Here is a 26,085-nt window from a genome sequence, read left to right as displayed (position 1 = left end):
AGGGTCACCACTGGGATGAGGTCACACATGCAAAACACGTGGCATGTGTGAAACATTCAATACGCCACAGTTATTCAAACTATTAAACAAGAAATACCTTAAAACCCTTGTTGGAAAAGAAGCATGAATGATAAATAGGTATTTTTTCACCAGGGGATAAGACTATTAGGAAATGTTCATTAACAGCTGCTATCTTTGTTGGGTAAGTAGCAATTTTACATATAATTTTGATCTAAGAAGCAGTTTAAAATTAACGGTTTGGTGAACTTCTCTTTACTTTATGGAGTAGGCAGAAAGCACTGCTTTTTTATCAGTAGTAACGACTCTCTATGTACATATCCTTTATTTGAGAAGTTCAAAGTGAATTACTAATATCATTGTGTTGGAACATGAACCTGGCACAACAGTCCCATTAAGCATTTCCATCTGATTGGCCGTCCTTAAATAGCAAGAACAAAGATGGATCCTGCATAATTACCTACTGAGCTCAGAGTGTATCATTTGATATGACTAAGCCCCCAAATATAAATTAATATTTGTACTTAATATTTAAAAGACTAATGTAATTACTTGAACTTAAAAAAAATGGATTTTTCACTACTTTCCAAAATAATTGAACATGAATAAGGGGCCATATAACAGACTTCACATTTTTGGACAATTGTTTTTGAGACAATTGTAGTAAATCTAGAGAAAGATTTTGTTGTAAACCTGTTAATTTTTTTTCAAATGCATGTTATTCATTTATCACTTAGAAAATAAAATTAAAATGTAGCAAAATATATTGTGGTTCTAGGATGCTTCAGTAGAGACATGGTCTCAATACCTGTTACAAAGTCACTGTGACTAGTCAGGTCACAGTGGGCTTATATTTTAAATTCATTAATTTATCATTTAGAATTTGTGATTAAACGTAAATGGAACAATACAGAACTGAGATGCCCTATTAACAGTGATTTTGCAAGTAAATTTGTATTGCTAATAAATTTTGGGGAGATGCATGTTTAAATAAGATAAATAAACTGTCTTTAGTAATTATAATTTCCTGATTACACATAAATTAAAACTGCTACTTACAGAACAACCTTCATTAATATTAATCCATTCATTAATACAGGACTACTATTCTATGTACATATGTACATATATATAGGTAGCCCACAATAAAAGATAATCTTTAAAAATTAAATTGTTACAGAGGTTTATAGTCAAAATTTTACTCTTCCTGGATACACATAAAAATCAATGAAACTCAGGGGAGAGTCATAAAAAAGACATGCTGGACCTAACCTAAAAAAAAAAACAGCTTAGGACAATTCAATTCTCCATTGTCCTAAACTACTCATGATTGGATTTTAAAGACATGAAGATAATGTTTAAGCACATTAACTCTGTTTCCATAGTGAGATCACAATCACAGTCATGGGTATATACAATGCAAAAACTTTTTTTTTTAAGCGATAAAGTCAGTCTCAGTGGCTCAGTGTGATTCATGCAGTGAAACCTCCTATACTTCCAAAGAATGCAAGTGCATATTTCAGATTGTTGTGGAAAGCTCACAAACATATCAAACGCATTTAACCCACTGGCACCTTCATGTTTAAATTCAAGATTAAAATGCCAGTGGTAAATCGACTGGTAGGTGTTAAAGTCTAAACGTAAGGGTCCCCTCATCTCTATGACGGCACCTGGGAGACTTACAATGTAGCTCTGCAGAAGCAGCTCCACAGACTCTCTCCTCCCGTACTTGATGATCCAAGACTTCAGCTTTGATTCTGCAAGAACCAGCAGTGAGAGCAGACGGTACTTTAATTCCAGAAATTCCATTTTCATTAAGTGTAGTTCTGACGTGGAGGACACAAAATGAAACCTAGAAATAAAACACAGAGTTTCCAGAATGTAACTAATAGTAACAGAACAGAGATTACTTAACCTGTTACACGTCAGTGTTAAATAGGATGCAGGTACCAGGTCTTGTCAACTCGGGCTGACCAGTCACTACCTGGAGATCCAATTCCTTTTCTAGCTCTGGGTTTAAAGGCAAATCATGATTGACTGAAGTCTTTGATTGAGTTCTTTCTCCTGCCAACACATCTCTCATCTGTTTCTTTTATAAGCTGTTTTTGAAATATTACATAATGTTCCTCACAGTGCTGAATAAAAACACAGCCTCTGAAGAAACCATTTTTGTGATTTCCCGGCTCTGGGTACATTCAAGTTTACTCTTTTTAATTAACACTATATTAGAATGTTGGCATTCTTAAGCCTATGCTACGGGAGCCCAGTTTTATTGTACCAATGTAAGCCTTTCTGTACAGAAAAAAAAAAAAAAAGAATCAATTCATTAAAAAGAAAAGAAATGGAAAAAGCATCCACAGAGCATTTTAAAAAGAGACTTCATTTAAAACCAGGCATTCTCTTACCTCTCGGCCATGTCCTCTAATTGATCAGGTGGCACTGGGATCCCGTTGACAGACCTGGTCCGATAGATTTCATGGAAGGCTCTTTTGTGGGCATCTGTGTTTTGAAGCAGATCCTAAGATACAATTTAAAAAAAAAAAAGGAAACATGTTCACAGGAGGCTAAGAAGCATAATTTTCAGCCTGTACCGATGAGTCAATGTATTCAACAATTTCATCCTGCTGCCACATCCATATGCAGTTTGGTGACTATCAAAAGCTTGTACCTTATACAGGAGCCCTGTGCTAGAGCCACATCTAATAATTATGGCATCTTTAAACACACATGACACTTGCACAGCAATGCATTCACACATTTTAAAGGTACATGGTCCAAAGGAAAATGCAATTACTGCTATAAAATGATTTGGTATTTCTCTCCTTCCTTGAATTTCAGATATGCTGATTTTTAAAAGCTTCAAACTAAGCATAACTAATTTAACCCTTTAATGGTAAAAATATTAGACTCTTTTTGTTTTGAATGCACGCAAGCTAGCATAGCGATATTTGTTTGTCGTCCAAAGTAAGTCAATTATATTACAATAAATTAAGAGAATACCCTTATGTTTAGAACATTTCAATCAAGCACAGGAATGTCCCAAAGATATCATGTGTGATGTTTATAAATATTCTTTGTAGGCTATGTAGAGCTCCGTAATTTGAATCATTTAGTTAGATTCATTTGAATCTCCCTTGATTTGTTTTCTGAGCTTCTCACTGTCAACAGACTTATTTATATAGACTTACATGAATATCACAAGTCCTAGCCAATTTCTCACATAGAAACAAAGAAAGAGAGAAGGGAGAGGAGATTCATGCCATATTTTCTACAGTTTAATTTGTTTCTCAATAGCAGGATACATACTCGACACTTGCTAACAAGTAAGACACATTAGCCCACCAGAATGATACATTTAAATTAATATTGTTTCTCTCACACCAAGATTTAGTGGATTAATTGGAGAAAATAGAAGCAAAAAACAGCCCACAGCTGTAAGAGAAACACTTGATGGGGGGGGTAGGAAATGAAGGCTCTCATAAATTAAAATGTTCAAGGCATATGTATTTGCTTATGTAAGTGAAATTAATTTGGGTGGGATTAATTTTTACATTGTAGAAAAAGCCAGGGCCAAACTATTTCTATCCTGATACATTTTACTATGAACTATGCTTTGAGCTGCTTTTAATCTTGAAGTAACCACTCTTGCCCAGAAAGAGGGCACTACAGGCAGCCAAGCTGGTTAAGAGCACAGAGGACTCTCCTAGAGCAGCTACTGACTGTGAGTGCTTTAGTTGTTCTCTGCCTCCTTTATAACATCCAGACACATTTCTACAGCAAATGACCTTGGCTGGGACTCCTCCAAGGGACTGCAGAGCCAACTAGGGACACCACCACACCCAGCTCTGATGTGCTGTGTGACTATATGTTACTGCATGGGTGGCGATGTGTGCCTGTACTGGAATACCCAAATGTTCAGCTGCCTTCTAAGAAGCTTTCCCTACTGTACTTTTAAGTATCTACTTCATTGAAAAAATCTTGACAAGATATCACAACAAACAAAAACAGTTTCAAACATATGATAAAAGAACCTACAGCTGGCATGACGTCGCTAGGTTCTCTGGGAAGACCGTCTCAATGTACAACAGCCAGATGCTGAGCACAGCATATGACTTTAATTCACTGGTGAGCTCACGGGAAGTAAGTGAAATCTTTTAAGTCTCCCGTTCAGGACCCTGAACCGGGTCACAGAGCTGTGAGCAAAAACAAATTGAAAAAGCTGATCGTTCCAAGCAAATACCTATAGCTTTGCTGCAGGAGATTTTGTCTTGGAACTTGAATAAGGTGAGAACACTGAAACGGAGACTCCTGCATTTAGTCAGAACCCTCAAAGAGGGCAGGTGTGGGCCTGCTTGGTAGCAAATGTAAATACAGGGGGAGGAAAGCAAAAATCGCCAAGCACACGAAACAAGTCACTATTTGTGAGAATCAGCAGAAACGACAAATGTATAGTGTTAGAAAAATATGAGTAATTTAATACTTGACAACAACAGCTTGCATGTTAGGAAGAGAATGATCTGGTTAAAGTGTTAATTCTTTATATTGATTAAGAGGAGGTGAAGATACGCCTTAACTTTCAATTTTGTTAAGAATCTATAGTATAATTCCAAGGGCAAACATACTATTAAACTAGAGTTGATAATGTTCAGACAAGTAGAGGGTAAAACATAGAATAAGAAAAATAGGCGAGTAAATGAACAAACAAACAAAAACCCCTCAATCAACTTATAAATAGCAAGAAGGTGGGGGCAGGGGGTGGTGAAGGAAGTAGAATAAATAAGGAGCAGACTCAGACAGTAGCAACAAATTCAAGTTTATCAGTAATTATAAATAAATGTGAATACACTATAAATCCACTAGTTAAAAGGCAGAGATTGTCAGATCAACCAGATAAAACAGAACCAAATAAAACATGACCATCTGTTTCTTACAAGAGATACATCTACACATTAAGAACAGGAATAGGTTGAAATGAATAGAATAGGAAACAACATGCCCGGCAAATACTAATCAAAGGAAGCTAGGATAAGTATATTGGTATTAGATTTCATAACGGAAATCATTGTAAGTTAACTGCTTAATGATGAAACTTTCAATTTACTGGAAGATATATTAATTCTGAACTTGAACATACCTGGTAAGCATATAAATATATAAAGCAAAACTTAGGAAACTACAAGGAGAAACTGACAAATCTGCGTGGCTGTTGGAGTCAACAGCATACCTCTCTCTCCCAGGGACTGAGATGGACCAAAGGGGACAATTGGGATAGCAGGTTAGGGGTGATGGAGGAAACAGGAGGGAAAGGGCCGCTCATCTGTGGGCCTCATGGGTCTTTGTAAGAATTTTTGTGTTTATTTTGAGTAGATGGAAGCCAGTAGGGAGTTTTGAGTAGAGAGATGAAATGAACTGAACTGCATTTTAAAAAGATCATTAGCCATTCTACTGAAAATACTCTATCCTGATATACTGCTGCCTTTTGTTTCCCAGACAGCACAGTAGCTGGATTCCTGCCTACTGCACTGACTGTTCTTTCTCACGGTCTTTGGCTGGTTCATCTTTATTCTTTGATCTCTTAATATTGGGTTCCCTCGGGGCTCGGTTCTGACCCTTTTCTCTTCTCTGTCTATCCTTCCTTGTTGAATTTCTCTAGTCTTAGAGCTTTAAACATCCCTGTATATGCCAATGATTCTGAATATTTATCTCCAGCTTATCCTCTTGTCCTGAGCTCCTATTTCTTTTCTTCTAGTCCCACGTCGTATTCCACTTGAATGCGAAAAAGTCTCATTCCCCAACTGAACCTCTAATCTTTCTCCCCAAACTTGCTTCATTGTTTCTCCTTGTGAAAACTCCATTTTCTAGTTGTTTAGTCCCAAAATCAGTGCCATGTATGATTCCCCTTCCTTCACAATCAATACCTAATGCTGAAAATTCTCTTTGCTCTGTCCTCAAAATATATTCAGAATCTGACCACTTCTCCTCATCTATACGACTCCCACCCTGATTCTTGCCAGTCTACTTGGATTACTGAGACTATTGAGGCTGGTTCACTGGCTCCTACCCTTCTTTCCCTAATAGCATCTAGTCTCACACAGCAGCCAGAGTGATACTGTTGAAAAAGTGATAATACCATTCCTCTGGTAAGAAAGTGGATGGCCAAAGATGGTTAGGACATGCCAGAGAAAATCAACAATGCCAAAAGTGCAATTAAGGGAAGTGAGAAGGTGCAATGAAACAATATTAGGTAAAAATAGGGGCTTTACTATTTAGGCACAGAAAAATTACCAAAAAATAGAAGAAAGTTTTTGAACAACTTTATATCTTGTGCCAATGATTTTGGAAACTTAGTAAAGTGGACAAATTCTTAGAAAGTATGAATGGAGAATACTGGCCCAATTAAAAATTTGGAAGCCTGAATATTTCTAAAACCATTCTTAGGAGCTGGGGATACAAGAGTCAAAAAACAAACATAATTCTTGCTCTTACATAGGTGACATAACAGTGCAGGATGTCAAGCAATAAATACAATAAATAATTAAAATAGCAGTTAAGATGAAGATAAATGCTAAAGAGAAAAATTGAAGAGGGAAGGGGATATGGAGTTGTAATTTTAAAGACGTGGCCAAGACAGTGTTGGCTGAGAGGTAACATTTCAATAAAGGTTCAAAGGAGATGAAGAATAATATAATGGGAATATCAGTAGGAGAATGTTTCAGGTCAAGGGGAGAGAACATTCCAGAATGATGGCACAGACAATGGCCTTGAGGTGGGAAGATGCTTGTTTGATGTCGTCTTTTCAGGGAGTTTCATTGATTACCCTACTCAAACTGCAACACCACCTCATACTTCCTGTCCTTTTACTTTCTCATCTAACATTTACTTATTATGTTTATTATTATTTCCCATCGTCCTCCTCCCACTAGAAGATACGTTACATAAGAGTAGGGATTTTTGTCTGTTTTGCTTATAAGGTGCATCACAAATGCCTAGGACATCGCTTTGCACATAGAAATCACATAATACATATTTGTAGAACGACTAGAAAGGCATAGCTAGAGGAGTAGAAAGAACACTAGGAAACCAAATAAAGAAAGTGTTTCAAGGATGAAGGAATAACTATGCAAAGTGATTCTGATGGGGGATGTAAGACGAGGACTGAGAGGGGATCCAGGAGAACCCCCCTTGAGATGGAGAGCGTGGCTAAGGAACACTTGATTGGAACGGTTCTAGAAAGAATGGGAGAGGAGAATTTTGAAACCAAATGAAGCATAGACAACGCCTTCAAAGAGCTTTGCTGTTGCAAAAGGAAAGGGGGGAAACGGAAATAACAGCATACTTAACGTGGATGGGGAAAATCCAGCAAAGAGAGAGAGAGAGAAAACAAAAACAGAAAACAATAAAGAATGGAAGAACTACAGGAATTGTCTCCTGGAAAAGAGATGGGAGGATGGCATCTAGTGCACATGTGGAGGGGTTGGCCTTCACTCGGAGCACAGATGGTTCACCCATAGTAACAGAAGTGAAGACGGAGTATGCAGGCACAGATGCATGTATGTGGGTTGATGTGGTCGTGGGAGCTTGTGGAAATTCTTTTTTGATTGCTTCTGTTTTCTCAGAGAAATAGGAAGTGCCATCAGCTAGGAGTAAGGTTGGGGGAGGAGGTGTGGAAGGATTGAAGAGACAAGGTAGGAAATAGTTGTCCCCAAGATGCAGAGGGAATGGAGCTGGGAAACGCCTTTGGAGTGTCAGGCTGCATTCAAGGCCCACTTGGGTTAGTCACTGTGCCTGGGAGAGTGTTTTTCTCTAGCCACAGTCAGCTATATGTGTGTGGGCAGGAAGTAGGCGGAGAGTTGGCTTTAACTAGGGTTGTGTTTTAGCCAGGAGAGTAGAACAAAAAGAGATCTGGACAAGGTGGTTAGGGTATAGACAAGGGGTGCTTTTAATGACTGAGTATTGAATTTAAGCAGAATACAAAGGGAACTGATGGCACGAAGAGGATGCAAAGCAGTAAAATGGCCATAGGATCAATGGATTGCAGGGCACAGAGGAAATGAAGACTTGGCAATGGGGCAAGTGTTGCCAGAGGTGCTTGAGGAAGAGACTGTGCTGAGGTTTCAATTCCTGGTGATGACAAGTGCTGGTCTTTGCCTGTGCAAAGTTAGTGGCCAGGGTGGGGTGAAGAACAGGATCATTGGGAGAAAGGAGGTCAAGAAACTGAGAGGCCAGGATAATGGAAAGATCATCTATGGATTAGTGAAGGTATTAAGAATAATGGCATGTGTTGTCATCCAGGAAATAAAATCTCCAGGAAAGAAAGGAAACTGATCTAGGTAAGGTGGATGCCTGCCGTAAGGATGGGTAGTCTGGTGACTATTCTCATTATTCCTTCAGACTGACAAACTTACTTTGTCAAAGCAATACTACGAAGGGGTTAAATCACTCTACATGTATTGCATGCAACAGTTTTGTGGGCACATTTGAAGTTTGGTGCTTAAAACAACTTGGATTATCAGCTATGTGACCTTTGGCAAGCCATCTAACCTTTTTGTGCCTAAAGTTTACTTATTTGAAAAATGAGAGTAATAATATTTATTTCACACCCTGAATGTCATGTGCTCAGCAAAATTAAGTGCTTAGTACTGAAACATGGCTAAAATCTCAATTATACTTAGCTATGATTATTGCTATCTTTCTGGATAACTGAGCATTAGGGTATCTGAAAAATAGAAGAGATAATAGAGGGGCACTTTGTTTTCCAGAATAAATGTGCTTCCACATACATGTAAATTAATTTTTTTTAAAAAATAGTAAAAAACACTGGTAGAACCATTCATAAAGTGAACTCCTTGAAAAATTGTATTTTAAAATTTATCTGAATTCAATTTTTGAAAACTGCTTATGTACTAAGTAATGAAAAATTGTCATGTGGTATATTTAAAAAAAGATGTAAAGAATGCAGAAAATCAAGAATTCTAGGTCTTGGTAGCATATTTAAGTTTTCGTGGCACACGCCATAATTACTTTTAGATTGGGATGGAGAGATAATATTCTCAAACATTCTTGCTCATATATTGATGAGTCCTATATTACATGTTTATCGGTTGTTTGCATTTTCAAGTGAGCCCAATATATCAGAGCAGAGTCACTGATACCAAATAGATAGGCTGATTTTTCTGCTATTGAGGAAACCTAGAATTTTAGTTATCTTAACCATCATTCACATTTCTCACATCACCAAACCTTAGCTTATTATAGGCAACTAATAAATATATTTTGAATGAATGAGAATTGGTCTTATCATTGACAATTGCACTGTTATATGACTCTACTACTTTAAGTCCTGGTGCCCAGACCTACTAAAAGTTCCTACCTAGTAAACAGATCACTCTGGAGATTTGCCTTGAACTTCATCTTAGCCCCTGCCTGCCTTTGCTCACTCCCTGTGGTCTCCTCATTGCATCCCCTAGCTCTTAGTACAGTCCTTTCTGGTTTTCAGTCTCAGATAACCATCGTCTCTGACTCCTTCCCCTTTCCTCTCCCCGCTCCACTTCATTTCTGGCTTTTATGGTTGTTTACTGCACTTTGGCGGAGATGGTTCTGGCTGCACACTTTGTGGCTGGCACGGGGTCCCTCTCTCCAGGGAGCCAGAAGAGTCGGGAGGAGCCTGGAATCATAGCATCACTGACAGCATGTGTGCCGTCCAATTTAAAATGCATTCTCCATGAGGGGCTGTTGCTGCCTAGTGTGTACAATGAATTACTATGTCTGCTAAATCTTATTGCCTAGTAAATAGCGCAGTTAATATCATAGGACATTTTTTCTCTATGGTGGAATATTTCAGTAGGATTTAGGTCTGTTAGATAAACAACAAACACATGCTGTTTCTCAAACCTCTACACTGGAGACACCCTAACCAGTTTCCCCAGTGCCAAACCTGACACATAGGAGGCCCTCTACTGTGCACATCTGCTGAGTTGACACATCCAGCCCATCATCATTATACATTCTTCATTTGATTTAAAACGCTAAGGTGATTTCGTTCGTATGAAACATTATGGTGAATTGCAAATGTTAAAGTGGCATTATTTGTGTAGCCCTGTTCTAGCATTTTCCCCTGTTTTTAATATACTGGGAATCTCAGCATGGATATGGCCCAGGAGCAGACTCCAAAGTCATGTTCTCATCTGAAAGGCAGATTCTAGGGAGTTCTGTTGTGCTTTGCATGTGTTGAGGGTGATGGAGAGGAAAGAGGCTAAGCTCAGAAATAATCAGCAAAACCGAAAGTGGTTATAAATGAAGAAGGGCCAAGAATAAATGCAGGATGGACCCTGACTGATTGTCTAAGATCACAAAATCTTGTCATCAGTCTTGCTTGATGAGTGAGTCTGGGCTGAGGGAGTTGAGCTGAAAGGGCCAGGAGTTGAATTTGCATGGCCTCCCTGTATCTCTAGTTCCAAAAATAAGATCCCAAAGGGACAGGAAATGAAATCTGTCATGAATTTGCTTTATAATCTAGTCCGGAACATACAACAGTCTACTTCCTTGGGATAGCTTTAAAAATATCAATAATTTGGCAGAAAATATATATGAGCTATAAATTGCCCATGTGTGGTCAGGAGTAGAAATCTCTGCCTGTCAATTTAGTTTCCACATATATAGCAAACCCCCATGAGACAGTTAAACAGATACACAAATTCAATTGCACAAAATGCAGGATGGTGTTAATGTGATGTTTATGAAAAAATAGCATTTTTAGTTAGGTCTGACCTGTCACAAAACACACAGAGGAAGTATAGTAGACTTTATGCAGTAAACTGAAAAAGTCACAAATGACTAAGACGTCATCAAGGCCTAATCCCTCCACTTGTTAAGACCATCAGTGCCCCCTCCCCACCCCACCTCATAGCACCAGAACACAAGAAGCTGGCGACTTGCCTTGCCTTCCTTTGAGAATGGAAGCAGGAATGAGGTCTGGAGCCAATAGTTGATCACATTACTATGCAAGTACATACTGTCTGTGGGCTTATGGTTTGAAAAATAATGTATAACAACAGAACTAAGAAAGATAACTGCAGATTAAAAGAATATCAAAGAGCTACTGGAAAATACCTCAGGAAATAAATTTATTGGCGCTGTCATTAACAAGTACAGGAGAGGGAAGTAGATCTGAGAACTTCTAAGAAGGTGTGACATCTCTGAGTCAGTATGAACAGATGCCTGGAAGGCCATGTCCCTGCAAGTTCTAAATAGGCCACATATCCAGAGCACACTGGGACTGTTATGCTGGAAGGTTTTCTGACCAGAAGTTTTACCTTATGTTGCTCACGTTTCCTCTGTATTGTGTTGGCTGTTTCCTCATGGACCTGCTGAATGGTTATTTCCTCTCTCAGGGCCACCTCTGCTCTGTATAACCAAGCACCTATAGTGCCCAGAGGTGCTGGAAGAGATTTATCAAGCTGTATATGCCAATCAAAGAGCTGAAATACAAAAGTAGAAAAACAAAATATCTGTAATACAGAAGTCAGTTCCTAAAATTCCCGCAAATGATTCCAAAGCCTATATAAGGCTTTAAGTTAATAATTTCAGGTTAATTTAATAAATTTCAGATAAAAATGATCTGTGTTCTGAATTTTGTGCTTTGAGAATGGGGAGGAAATACAGTGACAAGCAAATTTTGAGCAAACTCTAAAATACATCTTACACATGGAAGGATATTATGGAGAACTTAAAAGCCATTTTCTTCTTACAGGAATCGCATAAAGCACCCACTGACTTTCGGTTTGGCTTTTGCTGCAAGGGAAGGGACTGAGTTTGCTGACATGCTCAAGGATGCAGGAGATGTTTCCCTTAAAACCTCCTGCATCATAAGAAAAGGTCCAGAAAAATCAGGGTCATCTAGACATCTCTGGAGGAAGACGAGTGTTCAGGATTCTTTCTGTAATAATATAATTCTCTAACCATCTCTCCACTTCTTCCACTTTATTCAATTTTTAAGCACCGTTTCCCCAGCTTATTGAAATGCCAGGTAGGATGGATTTGGATGCTTGGAAACTCTATCTTTTGATAGAGTTTATGGGAAAAAAAAAACAGATCATAAAAATGAAGAAAACGGTAATTTCAAGGCAAATATTCCCACTAGTGATAGAAATTTCAGCGGTTTTGAAATCTTGGTCTTTAAGTTTGCAAAGTATTAATATTGAAGTTTCATGGTTCCTTCAGGTTCATGAAAGACCAGATAACAAGGCAAGTTTAAAGACTATAAAAATGAATGAAAATATAGGAAGATCATTAACTACTGATGAACCATGGTTATGGATTGTGCAGAAGTTGTGGAGGCTCCACTCCTAAACAACCCAGAATTAATTTGTGTAAAGGGGGAAGGAACCCAGATGGTCTTCCAGGATTTCAAGCTATCACCCTGTCAACAGTGACATCATGTGCGGGCAGGAAAGTCAGGGAAAATGTCGTGGAAGAAGAACTTCCCTTAACTTAAAAAGAAAACTTGAAGAGAGGGCAAAGATTCTCCCACAGTCAAGTCTTTCCTGCTTCAGACAGAGGCAGGAGCACCTGATGCGACATCACTGTGCAGGAAAGGACGATGGAAAATAGTCTTGAGTAGGTCACGTAAGCTCGAAGGAAATTAACCACGGGAGAACTTACCCTGGAGGACACTCGATCCCAGGACTGTTTTACCAAGGCTTGGTCAAGTGTCAATTTGCCGTCTCTATGCAATGGTTGCAGTAACTGTTCAATCTGTTTCCTTTTTATTTCATACTGAACTCTGAAGTGCTTAAAGGACTAAAAGGGGAAAAACAGCAACCAAGATGGCAGTGAGTCAAAAAAAGCAAAAGCAAAGGAAACCACATTTCCTAAATAACAACCCTTCATATTTGGATAACGCTCAATATATTTTGTTTATGATAATAATAATAATAACAGTCATGATACTAACAGCAGCTGCCATTCATCAAGCCTGACAATGAGCCCGCCCCATGCTAAGTGCTGCCTACATACTATCTCCCCTGACAATACTTCTACATTTCATATTAAATTAACACTCCTAAAATATGACGCCATGTTTAAATATGAATTGAAAATACCACGAATATGTGCAGTTATGGTAAAGAACATGAGAATGGCCTTACAGAATCTAACAGATAACACATCTAAAAGAATTTCTTAGTCTCAGAGCAGACAAACATGTAAATCCACATGAAGAACACTGGGGGGAGATGGTGAATAAACATTTTACCACAGTTACCTCCTAGTCCCTCTAACTTAATGTAATTAAAAATGCCAAAATATAAAGTCAATCTTCAATTTTATTTCACAGAATTCTATGAATGTAAAAACTGGGAAGTACACTATTGAGTGATAAGTAGAAACAGAAAATGTTGATGACACAGTAAACCCATGTGTTCCCTATATTCAGATTTCAGATGGTCTCTAACCCTATTTTAAGAAACTAGTGATCATATTTGGCCTGAAAGGAGTGTTTCTGTTTTGTATTTTTCTAATCCTTTTAGTTCCCTTTTTATAAACTAACATCTGCACAACATGCGACTTTATAACTGACAATTTATTTTTTGACAATCTATGCTAAAACTGAAACTCACTAACAGACTAAGTATATTCATTCTGTCCTTGCATTTCTATTATCAGTTTCTTGGTTTAATAATTTTTTAATATAGCTCATCCCAGAAAATTATACTTTTTTGGGGAAAAATATTATATTGCATATCAAGCAAAAAAGCATGATAATGTAAGCGCATATTTACCACTTTGTCAAGTTCATCAAATATAATATTGATGGCACTACCCATCTACATTCAGGCACACTTTATAAATATAATTATATGAAATACACACTAATGTAATAGCTAAATCTTATATTGTTTGCCATGTTGAATTGCTCACATCATGGTACCTTTTTTTTTGTAGCAAAGAATGATTGAAATATAATATAGTCTAAAATATATTATATGAGCTGTGATAAAAAAATATGGTAAATGTTTAAATTAGAAAAAATTATTACATTAAAAGACACCTCTAAATACTCCCCCTCCCTTCAAACACACTTATGCCATCATTCTTGCCACTTTCTGAAGCAGTTCTGGAAGTTCTCTTTCGTGAGTGTCTTTAGTTGCACTGTCATGGCTGCCTCGATGTCCTGAATCATTTTGACTTTGGGGAAGAGCCGGAAGTGGCACAGTGCCAGATCCGGTGAATAAGGTAAATGAGGACACACCATAATGTTTTCATTTGACAGAAATTGCCATACCAGAAGTGATGTGTGACACAGAGACTTCCCATTGGGATCACAAAATACAGTGGATGCTGCTGCCGAGTGCCCTACAATGGGAAAGTTAGGATTTTCAATATGGGAAGTGGCGCATCGAACCTTAGTAACAGTGTGCGACAAGTTTCAACTTGTTCGGTGCAGTCAGTAGGGTGTGAGCTATGATTAAGAGAAGGTGTGTTTTAAAGTGTGCCGTAAATCATCCTCCATCATGAATGACAATGTTCCATGTCACACATCACTTCTAGTATTGCAATTTCTATCAAATAAAAACATTACAGTGTGTCCTCATCCACCTTATTCATAGGATCTGGCACCATGGGACTTCTGGCTCTTCCCCGAAGTCAAAATGACTGTGAAAAGAAAACATTTTGAATCGATTCAGGACACCAAGGCCGTCACGACAGTGCAACTAAAGACACTCAAGAAAGAACTGCTTCAGAAAGTAGCAAGAATGATGGCATAAGTGTGTTTGAAGTGAGAGGGATTAATGGCAATGTGTCTTTTACTGTAATAATTTTTTGGTTGTTTAAACATTTACCATATTGTTTGATCACACCTCACAGTTTTGCCGCTAAAATACAAAGCTATTTTAAATAGGGGGGGAAATGTCAATGCTGCATAGAATAAATCACAATTTAGTGGGAAAACCCATTATATAATTTTGTGTCTTGGAAGTGAAATTGGAAGCCAAAATCCATTTAATAACAGTGTAATGAAACTGGGGGAATCAACAACAAAACAACCCTGGCCTCAACTTGAATTCAATAGGGTTGAACTAGGTAGGTCACAGGAGAAACTGATCCCATTAATGGGCCCACTCCAAATATTCATAATGCAATCCTTTATTAAATTCAACTTATTCTACAGTAATTTTTAATTTGGCACTGAAGTCATTTTTTTGGTGGATTTTTTATTGTTATGTGACATCTACAAAATCATGAGTTCTACAAAAACAATAACTAGATGTTTGTGTTCTGGGTCATTTATAAGACTCTGAATTCTGGAAATCATGAATCCTCGGGGCTCTATTTACAGTATGGACATATGCGATTTAAAACTACTTATTTACATAGAAATACAATTACAAAATTACATGCAAGCTTAAGATAATACATATTATTTCTTTAAAGACTTTTTTTCATTAGTATTATTTGAAAGATTAAACATAGATTGAATGACATACAAGAATCTTATTCATGAAAGCCTTTTGAAAAACTGAAATTTCTTTTCCATACATTACCTGATATTTGTCCTGCAAATTTGATTCCATCATCTGTGCCCTTGTCAAGTCTCTTTCAAATTGTTCTATCCAAACTTTTGTTTCCTTCAAAATTAGCCTGTTTTCTCTCTAGAAATCAGCAGATGTTACAATTTTATTAGTAACTGTGCATTTATTTAATTACTGATTAATACCTGACTGATCCTGGAATAGACTTAATGTTTAATAGGTGTCAATTGTCTCTGAAAAATTTTCTCTCTCTCTATTCTCACCCCTTTTGGAGAGCTAAAAACAAGAGTTAATTCTATAAAAATACTGCAATTGTCTCTGAATACTGAAATTAGCTTTATTTTTTTTCTCAAGAAACACTAATTTAATTAAAAAAATGTCTGCAAGACAGGAATGTCCTAAGTACAAAAAACAAAAGCCAAAAAAAACAAAAAAACAAGTACTCCGAGCCATGGCTGGAATGAGAGTAGTGACATAATCCAATGCCATTGGTTACCCAGAGGACTATTCCAGATGAGATTAATTTTGACCAAATTCAAGGAGCTACAGTCACAGTAATATTGGACTACTTGTGTATATTATTGAAAAATACTATTCAGTGTTACTAGCTCCATGTGAACATAAAACACAATTATCTTGTTCAATGTGGTATTTCGAGACCCTGGCAACATGGCACCTATAAGGTAGTTACTAAATTATATGCTGAATGAATGTATCCAGGTCACCACTCTCATCTCAGAAATAAAAAAAAAAATTAAGAAAAAGCAGATTTACATGCTGTTTCCACAAATAACAAAAGCAATCCTACCATCGAATTAGTGAAAATGTCCTAATTTTTCATCAAGATTCCTTATCTGGTAGGAATGCCAAATTAATCATAAATATATTTAACATGATCTTTTGGCACTTATAATAGCTTTCAACTACAGCAGCTCACTCGGTGATCACAGCCATGACAGAGACAAAATCGTCTCTGTTGACAGGTGAAGTGGCAGAGTCGAAAGAGTGTTGGCTATACAGGCAGGCAAAACTTGTCACAAATTCTGGTTCTAGCATGTATTAGCTCTGGGACCTTGGGCACATCTCTTTTGTGTGTTTTGTTTTTAACCTCTCTACTGTTATACCATCATCTGAGGAGTCATCACATACCCTTTCCATGGCTTGCGGGGCGGGGCAACAAAGATAAGTGTGTAACACACCCAGTACAGATATCGGCACACAATACTATCATGTTTCCATGCTCTCTCTCACTTTGCAGTTTTGCAAAGCCAACCCTCTTCTGCCTGGAATATTTTCCCCTGGATAATGCACCCCTCAGAGCTCAGCTCAGACACAACCTTCTCTGACCCAGAAGTTTTTTTCTAACCTAGAAGTCTATACTAGTGGTTCTCAAACCTTAGGGTGCACTGGAATTGCCTGGAGAGCATGTGAAAAACACAGATTGCTAGAGCCCACTCTCAAACTTTCTGGCTCAGCCAACCTAGGATGGAGGTTGAGAACTTGCATTTCTAACACGTGTCCAGGCGACTCTGATGTTGCTGGTCTAGGGACCCCCTTTTGAGAACACTTCTCTATGATCTTGTAACAACCTGAGCTCCAAATGCACTATATTGTATCATCCACTTCACTGTCTCTTCCATCTCCCCCATATAAAAACCCTTTAGGTATTTTTTTTACTCCAGCCTAACACAGTGACTGGCACCCAGTGTCACTCAATATATAACTGTGTAAAAAATGACTGATTGGTAACACAGTTAATTAGAGAAAGAAATGGAACGGGAGCCCAAGATTCCAAAGCTTCAGGTCCTCCCAGGATGGCTCTTCTGAATGAACAGTGACCGTGAGCAAGCCACGGATCTTATTATCAGTTCACTTTCATGCCCATAAAAGCACGAATGACACAGTCTTATGAGCTCAGAGGAACGAAATGCTCTTGGTCTACCTGAAATAAAATTTGATATTTCATATGAAATTAGTTACTTCTGACTTTTTTATTGCATTATTGGCATAAAGCTTATAGTGTTGATAGATCCTTCATTCAGGACTGACAGAATATAAAGAAAGATGGGAAAACTGAAGTACAGGATAACTTGAATATGGGAAAGAATTCATAATCATTAATTCCACAAATATTTTTGAGTATTTACCACGTGTCATAAACTTTACTAAACCATGTGACCCAATATTAAGCAGAAAGATGTGATTAAACTCAGGATGATAAATTAACTGAATACTTACCTTTTTTCAAGTAATGACTTCCTGCTTAACTATTTAAAATGTAAAAATAAATCTCTAATTTTAGTTTTATTTTCAATGTCACGTACAAAAAAAACAAAAACAAAAACAAAACCCAACAGTCATTGCAAATTCTCCTTTATTAGTGCTATTAAATGTTATTAGAGAGAAATTAACTGATGTCATCTTATAATTAAAGATTAGTGGGGAAGCCCATAAGAGTCACTTAGACTCTAAGTAACATTTAATAACATATAAGTTATTTGTTCTAATAGAAAAGAAAAGGAAATAACAAAATTAAAGTATTAAAAATGTGTGTATTAAGGCAAACACATGCAAAGGAATGGCGAACAAGCTACGGAATGTAGGATGTTTGAAAGGGGTAACTAATTCAAGGTTACTTAAATCTTACCTTAAGATTTTGGACAGAATGTGCAAAATGTGGGAAATCTGGAAATATTTCCTAATAATATGAAAAGATAACGTATAGAAAAATAATTTAAATCAGGGACAAAAATTTTATTGGGAACAAGAAGAAAAAAACAATGGAGAAGCATCTGTCTATAAATAAATAGACAATAATTTTAAGGCTACTGCTATTTTAAGATGTTTTCATAATTTTTGAAAGTATCAAAATGTTTGAATCCAAAGAGGCAATGTAATATTTTGGCATTTGATGTTTTTATTTTAACTTATAATAATTGTATGTGGCAATATATATGTCTTACCAATGTTTTGAAATAGTAAACATTTTAAAAGAATAATATAACGAGATATATGGATTCATATTTTTCTCTATAAATACACTTGTAATATGCATTTCTATATGCTCATAGCAATTAAGACTGCACTGTGCTTCTGGAAGCAGTCAGTAATATTTGTTGCAATGGGAGAAAGAATGAGTGAACTTAATAACTGAACGCTTAATGGGGGAGGGAGATGGGTCAACAGGTCTACTTGATTTTTTACTACTTTAGAGAAAAAGGTTTCTTTATCTGTTTTATTGGTTGAAGTAAGAAAAGCATAGTATGTTTATTTCTAATAAGAAATTTAGATTTAAAATGGTATGTATAAAATATCTAATTTAAATAAATTCATAAAGAGGACATAGAAATCAAATGCACCAAAAAATGGAAGCCTGGTAGATACGTGGATGCCAGTATTTTAAAAAATGAATTAAAAGAACTAATAGACAAATAAGAGTAAACAAATACTGAGTAATGGCCCCCATAACCCCAATATGCATAGTTTAAAAAAAATCTTAAAGATTCATTAGACAGCATTAAGGTGGCCATTTAGCTCCATTAAACAAACATAAGCCCTACATCACAAAAAACATAATTTTTTTTCTTACACAAAATAGTCATTTTAGATGGTTATGTCCTATATTATAAATGTCATGTTTAAAAAGCGCAAAGCTTATATGCATTTTCCTCAAAATTAATTTTTGAAATCATACGCCATTCACTTTTTAGGGATGGGATAGAGGGGATTTTTAAAAGAACAATAATTTATTTTCTAGATGAGATTAATCTCTTCATGATAAAGCCTCTTTAGTAAAGTCCATTAACAAGCTTATATCAGGAGTATTTGTGTTTCAAATCTCTAAGGGTTTTTGCATTAAATTCTCACTTGTGAGCATTAATGAAATCATCCCCTTTGTTTCTCAGACTTTTTCAGCCACAGCATGTACTCATCTGTAGAGATGATTGTCAGAGAAATTAAAATAGTGCAAACTCAGAAATGCGATCGGAAATAAATCCAATTGGGTACTATAAAGACATCACATGTGAAAATCAGATGGGAAGCTGCCCTTCTCTATGCTGCCTTAAGTCTAATATGCTTTCTTTAGAGTTTCTTCTTCACACAGCCACATCCATGCCTGATTACACTTGCAAAACCCAGAAATTCCCCAAATGGCTTTAAAGCATGTGCCTCCATCTGTGCTAGGATTTGCACTGAGAGTCTGTACTTTTGCCTTCTGCAGTGCTTTTTACAAATATTTAGTTTGCTGTCTGTAGATAAGTTACTCAGGTGCTCAATGTTTGTGCCTAAATCCTGGCAAGGAACAGAAAAGCCTTCCTGAAATTACAGTTTTTAAGAAACTAGTACAGTTCTATCGAATGCTAGATTAGCTTCATTCAAGCAACCTAGGAAACACCAGTCATTGTTGTTTCGCTGAATTCTTTTATGAAGTCACTGATTTCGATTAGAGCAATGCTTTTTCCTATTTGAAACATTTGGGCTTGTTCCCCTGACCTTTTACTTCCTGAAATCTGTTTCTCAGTTTATTTAGAAAATACATTTTAAAAATTTCTGTTTTTCTTGTTGCTCTTCATTATAATCTCAAAAATTCTAGATGTGACCTAAGCAATGAAGACAGAGAGATCATTTTCAACACACTTTGAAAATTCCATTTATTACCTTCCCTGATGTCATTTTGTCTTATAATTGATCATAACATCAGCAGGAAATCCATCTTTCTATATAATAAACAAATGCTACTTTTAACAAATTAGGAGAATGGTACTAGTCGTTGCTGTTAAAGACAGGGAAAATGGGCATTCTGGTGCATTGGTTAGAATATAAAATGGGACAAACTCTCCTACAAGGTATGTGAAAAATCATTTCAAAAGCATTAAAAATCTGTATGTTCTTTAGCCTAGGAAATACATTCCTAAGAAAAAATTGTAAAACAATGCCTTATTACAAAATTGTTCATAGAAGCACTGTTTATAATAGCAAAAAATAAAAAATTTTCAACAATTAGATAAGTAAATTACTGTACATCTGTATGATGACCTGGAAGGAATGACATGGAAGAAGTTTTGTATAATGTAATGGAAAAAGAAAATTATAAATTGTATATACACTATGATTCTACTTTTGTTAAAATACGTGTATCTACATGTACACAGAAAAATGTTGGGAACTCACACCAACATATATTTTTCTAGGATAGGTTCTCTCTCAAGGGCCAAATACAGCTAATTTTCTTTTCCTTTTTTTCCTAAGTTTTGTTTTTCTTCCTTTATGACAATGAACAATGCCATTTGAGCAATATGAAAAATATAAATGTTATTTAAACTATTAAAGGCTTAAAAATGTAATCACAGTGAATAATTAGAACTTTTACAAGATTGCCTTACTTCCATATGTTTGCCGTGAAAAGCAACTTACATAACAAAATCAAATAGTCAAAATTAGATTTCATCAGATTTAGCAGAACAAGGGACTCCAGACTAGATGTGCAAATGATGTAATGGATATAAAATGATCTAAAATGGGGTTTCCCAACACTGTCATCTTTCCTCAATTTTAATCCATCAGTGTTATATATATCCAGCATTTATCAGTAGTAATGTTTTCTATGTCATATACAACATACAAATCAGAGAAGTCTTTTCCTCTGTTCACCTCCCCAGTTGGTAATACCTACTTTTTAGTCAGTTGCTCTCATATTAAAGTGCATCGCAATTTAATATTTTGAAAATAGCATGCTTAAAAATTGGTCACTATCATTGCGAGCACTATCGATACTTGAAGAAAAAAGCAAATACTTACGTCATTCTCTTGCCCATCAGGGCCTGTATTGTGTATGTCAGGGTATTGTTTCAGAAACTGGGCTACATAGGTCATAATAGACTTCTCATCTGGCTTATCCACATCAACATCTGGAACAGCAAAACCAAACATGAATAAATCAATTAGCATTAATTAGATTATAATAATACAAGCTTTGAAACCTAGCAAATATACCAAAAGACACTGTCCTAAATGGAGAAGAAAAATGGAACTACTATGTAGAGATTTTGGGGGTGGGGAGGAGAAACAAATGTAGTCTGGACGATAGAACGTGGACATTTTATGATTCATAAAGATGACACATTTTAACTAAGAGCTTTGAGGAAAGTAGTACTGGTTTCATTTAAATCTCCATATTAATTGATCAGCAATCTAAGATATGTGATTATGCAGACATTCTGTCTAGTTAATACAATACAAATAATACATAAATTCCAGAATTGGGGTAGTATTTAAAACACAGGTGTGGAACTGAATGACAAGTGCCTACATAGCTTGTACAACTACACGTGGTCAAACATGGATACCCCCAAACCAGCACAAATTTTGCTTTAGCAAAGAGGAAGATGCCTTATATTCAATTCCTTAGAAAACCTCTGCATTGTGGAGCATTCTCTCTAAATTACTGTATTTTGTGCGATGAAGTACTTTGTCACGGAGACACAGAGTCTGAAAACATTTCAATCATTGTCATTTGAAGTTTATAGAAGTTTACCTCATAAAACCACTAAAAATCAGGCAAATATATTTATAAAAATTTAATAATTATACACGGGGTAAGACTACATAAATAAAAAGTATTGAATTCTGTAAAAAAGACTTTGAAATATCCCTTTTAAAGGCAATGAAAAAAGCGATTACATTTTGGAGATTACCAATATAAAATATGTACCTACAGTGCAAAAAATAAAACAAAACAAACAAAAAATCTAAATAAAAATATACAATCTGCCCTAATATTTTGTAATGTTCCTTGTGCTTTGAGATATAATTTCTAAGGACGACCAATACAGGACCTAAAAAATGCTGCAACTCAAAAAACACAAAAGCAAGAAAAGATAATGTATTCTGGAATTTGTTAGATGACTCAAAGATGATTTTGGAAATGACAGACTGTTGACATGGAAGATGCATGTGAAGAATGAGTGAAACTTGATGAAACGTGAAAAGTGGAAAGAAAAGCAACATTTAATAGCTGATTGAACATAGGACGTGCTTTTAAGCACATGTGTAACTATATCATAAAATAATTATAATAGACATGGGTTTATTTAATCTATATCCCTAAAAGTTCATACACTAAATTTGACTAAATCACTTTTTGATAGGGAAGTTTTCATTAGGAAAATCAAGGATCACCTTATATCTGGGATAGCCTTGGATTTGGGCAATCTCACTTTCTGATAATCAAAGAAAATAGTAAGATCTTCTAGTGTAGTGCATATGAAAGAACCATTTACACTCTCCTCTCATCCCACTCTAGGAAAAAGTCCATCTCTGCTGCATCCTCTGAAGTTGAGCGCTGACTGGGACATGTGTGTGGCTTTCCCCTTGAGCTGAGTAAGTGTGATGGATACTATTGGGTCTTTTTGTGCAGAAACAAGGTGGAAAGCCTTGGTTATCCTACTGAATCTGGGAGCCCTAAGCAGGTTCCTAAAATTGCTAGGGATCACCAGGCTGCTCCCCTATCTCAGAAGAGACTAACTAGGGTCCACCTGTAACTTGTCTTGGAAATACAAGTGTCTCCACCTAGACACTGTTTTAGAGCTAGAAATGTTCATTCTGAAATATAATTCATTTACATGGTATTTACATTTCTGTATTCACTAACAAACATTTCCATAATGGCCAAATAAATTATCTGTGACATCTGGAAAATTCCCTTTGACCCTTTCATTTCAAAATAATGACTTAGTTTCATAAAGTTTATTAAAGGCATCAATATTGTCCTTTGAAGGTTGAAAGAGTTAACTCCATGTCCAGAAAATCTTAAAATTCACAGTCTTTCAGTGGAATGGAAAATATGAGTCAATCATTTGTGTAGTTTTCTTGATTGACACCAAAACACTGGATGATTATCATCATTTGTAAGTATTTAATGACTGACATTTTAAAGCTATGATCTGACATTATTACCAATAATCTTTTATTTCTTCCCTGTTACACAAATAGAGTAATTCCTTTATCCCATGCCCAAACACACACCTCTAAAACTTTCATTCCACCCACATGTATAGTGAGTAAGTACAGTTCACCTAGCTGACCACCTATGTCCAAGTGCTGTTCAGAGCGAGCTATATTTTGCTCCCGAATACAGAGGCAAATATTTTTTCCAAAAGAAAATCAGTGCAGGAAGGTATTATTTTGTGTGTGTTTCTCTCAAGTGTTCTGGCCTCTAATAGAGTCTTGAAAGTCATCTGCAATTTCTGGGTGTAAGACATAAAAACCTACTGGATGTGAGACCTATAAACCTACTGGGTGTGAGACCTATAAACCTACTGGGTATAAGACATAGAAACCTACTGGGTGAAAGACATATAATCCTACTGGGTGTAAGATATATAAACCTACTGGGTGTAAGACATATAAACCAACAGTTACTCAACATACCTTCGGGATCTAGTAATCTGGGGATCCCCAGTTCTGTCTCAGCAATAGTGAAAGCTTCTTCCAGGTTTTCTCGGTTAGATCTCCCTTTCACCCTTTCCAAATCCACTAGCTCTGGTCGGATAGCATGGATGACTGAGTGAAAGGCAACCCCACTTCTCCAACTCCGCCCAAAATCTTTCACTTCTATTCCAGTCTGCCTTCATGTGAAAAAAAGATAAAATCATGTCACATTCCTAAGAGATGATAGGCATTTTCCTCAAGTCCTCATGCAGAGTCCAATCCTTTCCCGCAATGAATGAAGTGCAGTTAGCTATATCACTTAACCAGTTTTGAGAACATTTAAACAAAACAATATGTTTAGATGGTAAGAAGATAAGATGTAGAAATTCTGGTTCCATACTTACAGTTTTTTATATTAAAATTTTCAGTAATTGAGATATTCAATTTAAAGCACATTTTAAAAGGAAATCAATTCCGAGAAAACTGTCTAGCTAAATTTTTAAAAAAGGAAAAATTAGAAAAACACCAAAAATGATAATAATTCATCATTGTATATTTTTTGGATAAAATACCAAACATATTGTTAATGATAATGATGAGTAAGCTGTTATACACACACAGGTTATGACGGACATAATAGATAATAAACTTTGTCTATTGTGTCTGATTTATATCAAATGCGTTAAAATGAACAAATGCAGATGGATGTTGGTCCTATCTGCACATCAGTCAGAAAGAAGCCAAATGACTCCAGTTCCCCCACAGATCAAATTGTTTTCTAAACTCTTTTTTTTTTAATTGCCTTGAGGGTATTGCACTGGCGGCAAGTATTTGTTTTTTGGTGGGGGGTTTGATTAATTCAAAGCCAGTTACAATAATTAAAGTGATTCAAGTTAGTAGTAATAGTTTATTGTTGAAAACAGAAGTGAGGCAACTCACATGAGTAATTTTTTTCTACATGTAACTTGTCGGCTGTAAAGATAGTTCCCAAAAGAGTAAAGATACCTTTGAGCAGCGGCAACTTCCCTTAAGTCTAGAGCCTTTAAAGGTGATCCATTAATTAGGTAACACTCAATGGATAAAATATTCTGGTAGTTTCTTTTTAAAAAATCAGTCTCATTACAGCAGAAATAACATCACTCAATTCTTTTTTTTTTACCCTATATTCTCAAAATTTCCATGAACTGAAAGGTACAATATATCTGAATGATAAACTGATTAATATAGAAAGTGGGTAGTGCCCTTAAATTTTATCTCAGTAAACAAGATTCACTTTAAGTTATGTTTCACCAATGTATATTCAGTTTGCATAAACTACATCGTCCTAAAAAGACCATCATTGGATCTAATCACTGGCTTCATAAATAAACATTGAAAAAACAATTGTGTAATACTTTAGTATTTGTACAGTAACCTTGAGTATCTTTTTTAAGCTCTTTTAGAGTTCCTGTCTTTGGTAGTACAAATATATATTTTTTCAGCCAACATCTGACGTACTGGCCAAAATCCATCCAGTTTGAGCAGTATGTTCCTGTTATGTGTTCATTTGTACATTCGCTTCTGGCTTCATCTTACTTTTCTATCTAAATTTCCTCTTTGCCCACATTTCCTCATTATAACTATTTTTGTATTCACAGTCTCTAAAGCTACCTCAAATTATTTTTTAACAAAATAAGGTGGGATGTAAATAAACAGTTAGCTAATAAATATTCATCATGTAATTCACATTTTCTGATTTTTCTTGAACTTGTTTATTGTTTTAGACATTTTCAAAAACAAATATATAAAATGTTTTCCTATGTACTTACTATGTTGGAATAATTTAAAACATCAGTACATTTCCTTCTTCTGTATTCGTTGAATACACACACACACACACACACACACACACACACACACACACGTGTGCTCCTACAATGTTTTGTTTTAGGTCAAAGTACTGGTGATAGTCCTAAAAAGTTTTAATTCTAGTCCAAACCTCTCATTTAAGAATCTTTGATACAAAATCAAAGAAACTTAGACACATCACTTAAAGAAGTGATGAAGTATGTTCTGTTTATAGACAATTCTGCCCTCTACTACAAATTAACTTTAACTTATTTTAAAG

At 36.0% G+C, this 26,085-nt stretch overlaps 1 protein-coding gene across 19 annotated transcripts in view; it reads right to left on the bottom strand.

Moving 5' to 3' along the window:
• The window catches only part of SYNE1 (spectrin repeat containing nuclear envelope protein 1), a 414,622-nt gene that overhangs the window by 281,300 nt on the left and 107,237 nt on the right, over nucleotides 1-26,085 (bottom strand). For 15 of the 19 annotated variants that reach the window (XM_088795370.1, XM_088795381.1, XM_088795369.1 and 12 more), the window contains 8 exons: nucleotides 23,979-24,175; nucleotides 21,348-21,457; nucleotides 18,196-18,246; nucleotides 15,561-15,668; nucleotides 12,679-12,816; nucleotides 11,331-11,495; nucleotides 2,424-2,536; nucleotides 1,702-1,870 (listed from right to left, as the gene is read on the bottom strand). In XM_088795370.1, coding sequence (XP_088651496.1) covers nucleotides 1,702-1,870; nucleotides 2,424-2,536; nucleotides 11,331-11,495; nucleotides 12,679-12,816; nucleotides 15,561-15,668; nucleotides 18,196-18,246; nucleotides 21,348-21,457; nucleotides 23,979-24,175 — 1,051 coding nt within the window. Of the gene's footprint in view, nucleotides 1-1,701; nucleotides 1,871-1,968; nucleotides 2,100-2,423; nucleotides 2,537-11,330; nucleotides 11,496-12,678; nucleotides 12,817-15,560; nucleotides 15,669-18,195; nucleotides 18,247-21,347; nucleotides 21,458-23,978; nucleotides 24,176-26,085 lie in introns of those variants that run through there. The other 4 variants (XM_088795376.1, XM_088795375.1, XM_088795372.1 and 1 more) reach the window with 2 other exon arrangements.

Source organism: Rhinolophus sinicus, chromosome 2 (assembly GCF_057876585.1).
Source record: "Rhinolophus sinicus isolate RSI-liver-muscle chromosome 2, RSI-T2T, whole genome shotgun sequence".
Classification (NCBI taxonomy): Eukaryota; Metazoa; Chordata; class Mammalia; order Chiroptera; family Rhinolophidae; genus Rhinolophus; species Rhinolophus sinicus.
Note: the sequence above shows the minus strand (reverse complement) of the source record. Positions and strands in the feature narration are given on the sequence as shown.